Source organism: Homarus americanus, unplaced genomic scaffold (genome assembly GCF_018991925.1).
Source record: "Homarus americanus isolate GMGI-L3 unplaced genomic scaffold, GMGI_Hamer_2.0 scaffold49150, whole genome shotgun sequence".
Classification (NCBI taxonomy): domain Eukaryota; kingdom Metazoa; phylum Arthropoda; class Malacostraca; order Decapoda; family Nephropidae; genus Homarus; species Homarus americanus.
Window position 1 is genome coordinate 1 of NW_024744881.1, and position 6,012 is coordinate 6,012.

A 6,012-nucleotide genomic window follows, 5' to 3' on the forward strand; every position below is an offset into this window, starting at 1 on the left:
TGGGTCACTGTGGGAGTCATGGTCGGTCACTGTGGGATTTATGGTGGGTCACTGTGGGAGTCATGGTGGGTCAATCTGGGAGTCATGGTGCTTCACTGTGGGAGTTAAGGTGGGTTTCTGTGGGGGTCATGGTGATTCACTCTGGGAGTCATGGTGGTTCACTGTGGGAGTCATAGTGGGTCACTATGGGAGTTATGGTGGGTATCTGTAGGACTCATGGTGGGTCACTGTGTGAGTTATGGTGGGTTACTGTGGGAGTCATGGTGGGTCACTTTGGGAGTTATGGTGGATCACTGTGGGAGTTAAGGTGGGTTACTGTGGGAATCATGGTGGTTCACCGTGAGAGTCATAGTGCATCACTGTGGGAGTCATGGTGGGTTACTGTGGTGAGTCATGGTGGGTCACCGTGGGAGTCATGGTCATACTGTGGGAGTTATAATTGGGTCACTGTAGGAGTCATGGTCACTATTAAGTCATGGTGGGTCACTGTGGGGAATTATAATTGGTCACTGTGGGAGTTATGGTGGGTCACTGTGGGAGGTCATGGTGGGTCACTGTGGGAGTCATGGTGGGTTACTGTGGGGGGTCATGGTGGGTCACTATAGAATCATGGTGGGTTACTGTGGGACTCATAATTGGGTCACTGTGGGAGTCATGGTGATTCACCGTGGGAGTCGTGTGCGTCACTGTGGGAGTCATGGTGGCTTACTGTGTCATGGTGGCTTACTGTGGGAGTCATGGTGGGTCACTGTGGGAGTTATGGTGGATCACTGTGGGAGTTAAGGTGGGTCACTGTGGGAGTCATGGTGGTTCACCTTGGGAGTCATGGTGGGTCACTGTGGGAGTCATGGTGGGTCACTGTGGGAGTTATGGTGGATCACTGTGGGAGATATGGTGGGTCACTGTTGGAGTCATGGTGGTTCACTATGGGAGTCATGGTGGGTCACTGTGCGAGTTATGGTGGGTATCTGTAGGACTGACGGTGGGTCGCTGTGTGAGTTATGGTGGGTTACTGTGGGAGTCATGGTGGGTCACTGTGGGAGTTATGGTGGATCACTGTGGGAGTTAAGGTGGGTTACTGTGGGAGTCTTGGTGGGTCACTGTGGGAGTCATGGTGGGTCACTGTGGGACAAGTAGGGTGGACTGTGGGAGTTTCTCATGGTGGTTCACAGTGATCATGGCGCGTCACGGTGGGACTCATGGTGGCTTACTGTGGGAGTCATGGTGGACACTGTGGGAGCTATGGTGGATTACTGTGGGAGCTAAGGTGGGTCACTGTGGGAGTCATGGTGGTTCACCTTGGGAGTCATGGTGGGTCACTGTGGGAGTCATGGTGGGTCACCAAGGAGTTGGCGGTGGGTCACTGTGGGAGCTATGTTTTGGTCACTGTTAGAGTCATGGTAATCGTGGAGTCATCATGGTGGGTCACTGTGCGAGCTCATAGTGGGTCACTGTGGGACTTATGGTGGGTTACTGTGGAGCTCATGGTGGGTCACTGTTAGAGCTCATGGTGGGTCACTGTGGGAGGTATGGTGGGTCACCGTGGGAGTTATCGTGGGTCACTGTGGGTAGTTACGGTTGGTCACCGTGGGAGTCATGGTGGGTCACTGTGGGAGTTATGGTAAATCACTGTGGGAGTTATGGTGGGTCACCGTGGGAGTTATGGTGATTAACTGTGGGAGTTATGGTGGGTCACTGTGGGAGTTATGGTGGGGTTACTGTGTGAGTCATGGTAGGTTACTTTAAGACTCATGGTGGGTCACCTTTGGAGTTATATTGGGTCACTGTGAGAGTCATGGTGGGTTACTCTGGGCGTCATGGTGGGACACTGTGGGAGTTATGGTGGGTCACTGTGTGAGTCATAGTGGGTCACCGTGGGAGTCATGGTGGGTCATTGTGGGAGTCATGGTGGGTCACTGTGGGATTCATGGTGGTTCACCGTGGGAGTTATGGTGGGTCACTGTGAGAGATATGGTGGGTATCTGTAGGACTCATGGTGGGTCACTGTGGGAGTTAAGGTGGGTTTCTGTGGGAGTTATGGTGGATCACTGTGGGAGTTAAGGTGGGTTACTGTGGGAGTCATGGTGGATCCCCGTGGGAGTTATGGTGGATCACTGTGGGAGTTATGGTGGGTCACTGTGGGAGTCATGGTGGGTCACTGTGGGAGTTATGGTGGATCACTGTGGGAGTTATGGTGGGTTACTGTGCGAGTCATGGCGGTTTTCCTCAGGAGTCATGGTGCGTCACTGTGGGAGTCATGGTGCTTCACTCTGGGAGCTAAGGTGGGTTTCTGTGGGGTGTCATGGTGATTCACTCTGGGAGTCACGGTGGTTCACTGTGGGAGTCATGGTGGGTCACTGTGGGAGTTATGGTGGGTATGTGTAGGACTCACGGTGGGTCGCTGTGTGAGTTATGGTGGGTTACACTGTGGGAGTGGGAGTTATGGTCATGGTGGGTCACTGTGGGAGTTCACTGGTGGATGGTGGGTCACTGTGGGAGTTATGGTGGGTTAAGGTGGGAGTCATGGTGGGTCACTGTGGGAGTCATAGTGGGTCACTGAGTGAGCTATGGTGGGTCACTGTGGGAGTTATGGTGGGTTACTGTGGGAGTTATGGTGGGTCACTGTGGGAGTTATGGTGGGTTACTGTGGGAGTTATGGTGGGTCACTGTCATTGATTCAGACTACCGAGTGTAATATTAGATACATGTAATATATGTGGATGGTAACACATGTGGCATATAGAGGTAATAACATGTATATTATATGTAGATGATAAATGTGTAGTAATGAAGGTGATAACATGTGTATTATATGTAGGTGATAACGTTTGTAGTTTATGTAGTATAGAACACGTGTAAGGAGTATTGACCCACCAGCGACGAACTGCTGTAGGTGTGGAAGGTGTAGGACAGTGCCTGATGTAGGCACCACGTAGGCCCGTGGCGCCTCGCCCATCTTACGGGGAGGGACGCCCACCACCGCCGCCTCCTCCACACCCTCGTACTGCAACAACACTTTCTCCAGCTCAGCGGGGGACACCTGTACAACGAAAGAGAGTAAGCGACAGCCGGGTCTCCACTATCGCCTTGTTGTCTTAGTCGTTAATGTGATCTTGAAACAATAATACGTGTTATTAGAACATTTTAAGACGTTGTTTTAATCCATTTGAACCTGAACATTGCCTCGGTCACACTGAACATATCAGAACATCTTCATATCATCAGCTAAGAGGAACATACAGCTAGCTATTAATGTTTATTACAACTAAGATGGGGTCTAACTCACTCTCTTGAGGGATACCACTTACACAGTAGCCCAGGTGGACGGATCTGAGCCATAAACAACAATGCTGTGTTTTCTATGAAGCAAGAGAAATAAGATCCATTGTTGTGTTGACATGAAAATACTAAACTTGTTGAGCTGACCAAGCTGGCACAGGTGTTGAAATCTGTCGTATTTTTCATCAAGTGCAAGAGAATTATGTCTGGTGTTCCTCTCGTATCCTACATCCCCGTGTAAGTGTGTCACACATTCACTAGATGTAGTGACGATGTGTACTATGGGAGTAGGTGAGCCCCTCACTGGGCCTAGACTGTACTGTGTGTACTCTGGGCGAGTGGGCCTCCCTCTGTACCTAGACTGGATGTACGATGGGAGTGAGTGGGTCTTCCCCTGGACAAATAATCTGAGCTACAATCGTCCGACGGACTTGAGTCTTGGAGATGAACACTGGGACCATCATGGCTCAAACTTTGTATTCCAGTATGGACAACAAAGCCGCAAATACACCTGTATATATGGTATTGTGTGGTAACTGTGCACCTGGTGTTGCTAGGTACGTGTTCGTGTGATATATTGTCTTTCAACATCTACATAAATCGGTTCACTTGGTATTAACTACCATAAAAACTTACGTTAACAAGGCTATTTTAGGGTTAACTTAGATTAGGCTAGATTAGGTTAAATTAGGTAAGGTTAAGTGAGATGAGGTTACGAAGAGATTAGATTCGAAAAAATTTGGTAAGGTTATGTTATGTTAGGTAAGGGTTGGTTAATAGGTTAAATTTGTTACGTTATGTTTTTGTTAGATTGCTTGTCTAATAAAGGGAAAGAAAATCAGCAGTAAGTGTACAGTAGTCTGTTCTACGCTAACAGTTCAATTCTCACCTGGTATCCCTTAACTTTAATAAGGTCCTTAATCCTGCCGGTGAGGTAGACGAAGTTGTCTTGGTCATAGTAGTCAACGTCGCCTGTGTGGAGCCAGCCGTAGGGGTCGATAGTTGAGGCTGTGGCTGTGGGATTGTTGGCGTAGCCCAGCATGATACTTGACCCTCGCACACATACCTCCCCCTCCTGTCTCTCACCCACCATCCTTCCGGTCCTTACATCCACAAACTGAGTGAGGAAAGTGATCTTAGCGTCAACTGTACTGAAATAAGTTTATTAAATACATTTACTTTGTGTAAATGTGTGGGTGACCGTGTGTGCGTGTGTGTGGGTATGACTGTTGGGACACACTGGGAAACAAATGCTCATTTATAGTGAAGTACAATGACATTGATCTTATAGTCTTATACTATTTGGAAAAATTGAGAGCAATTATCATACATGTTATGGGAACAATAAGAGATATCAAGAAATAAAAGTTGTATCTCATAATTTTAGTTGTTGTTGATTAGTGTAATTAGTAAACTAGTTATGAGCCTCACTACCTTAGGTTAGGTGAGAATCTTACCTTAACCTGTATATAAGGCACCACTTTGCCCACAGAGTCAGGGTGGAGGGCAAGGGTGTCTGGTGTACCGGTGGTCACTGCTGAGAACGCCTCTGTCATACCGTAGGAGTTAATTATTGATCGTCCAGTCTGTGTAACAACGCCAGCATTAGAGTCAAACAATTGAAATGATAACTCAGTATTAATCTAGAGATGTAAGATGTAATTTATGTTAGTGAAAGAAAAAATACTTACGGGACTCTCACTAGATTCCTAATGGCACTGAGGAACTGGTGATTACTAATGATTTTCCGAGTTTTAAACAATTATTATGAACTAAATGATAAATCTATAACAAGTGCAAGACGTATTTATAAAGAATTGTGTTGATATGATCACTGTGGTTACAACAGTTCTAAATGAGAATTGTTCTGACCATTAGGGAAGGTGTGAGGGGACCATGACTTAGCTGGCTCGTCCACTAGAACCTGTCCTATTGAGTCTTCCTCTGGGACTGTCAACGAATTAAGTTTTTGTTTCAATAATGTCATGAACTTAGGAATCTTGAAGGGAAAGGATGCTACAAAATGTCACTTTCATGTCTACAGAGCCTCAATACCAGCTCATATTGACTAACTTTAAAATAAAACTTTGTATGTTTTTATATTACTGTATCTTGCTGTTCACTGTAGCATTGTTAGTGTTTTTCATAAGAAATCTGGATGATTATCGACAATTATCCGGTACGGTAATCTCGGTAACAATATCTGCCGGTTGCACCATGACACGGAAATACTAACAGAACAAGTGATCGTGGGCACCTCCTGCCAGGTGGCGAGTCCGGTGGTACAGTTTACCAAAGCATGAAAGTTCAAACGCTCGTGCTTGGCTAGCGCGCAACCGCCAGAAGGATGGCAGCGTATAGCGACATCGTTTTCCAGCGTAAATAAAATGGTTAATTAATGCCTTCCTAAAGAAACCTTCGACATGGGACCAGTTTTGTTCCACTCTACGAATTTTTGCGATTTTTCCACCAAGTTTGATGAAAAACGATTGTGCCGTTTCGGCTGCCCAGAACAGACACACACACACAGACACACGGCTATTACTATAGTATATGAGATAATTATGGTCGTGGTTGTTATAATCATGGTCGTAGTTGTTATAATCATGGTCGTGGTTGTCATAATCATGGTCGTGGTTGTTATAATCATGGTCGTGGTTGTCATAATCATGGTCGTGGGTGTTATAATCATAGTCATGGTTGTTATAATCATAGTCGTGGTTGTTATAACCA

General features: G+C 46.6%; 1 protein-coding gene across 1 annotated transcript; it reads right to left on the bottom strand.

The window, feature by feature from the left end:
* Positions 1-2,874: 2,874 nt before the first annotated feature.
* LOC121878245 (luciferin 4-monooxygenase-like) lies at positions 2,875-4,849 on the bottom strand (the record flags this gene model as incomplete). Its single annotated transcript, XM_042384342.1, has 3 exons — positions 4,737-4,849; positions 4,169-4,396; positions 2,875-3,040 (listed from the first exon to the last, which is right to left on the bottom strand). Coding segments are annotated over exons 1-3 (493 nt in total), but the record flags the coding sequence as incomplete, so codon positions are not given.
* Positions 4,850-6,012: the final 1,163 nt, after the last annotated feature.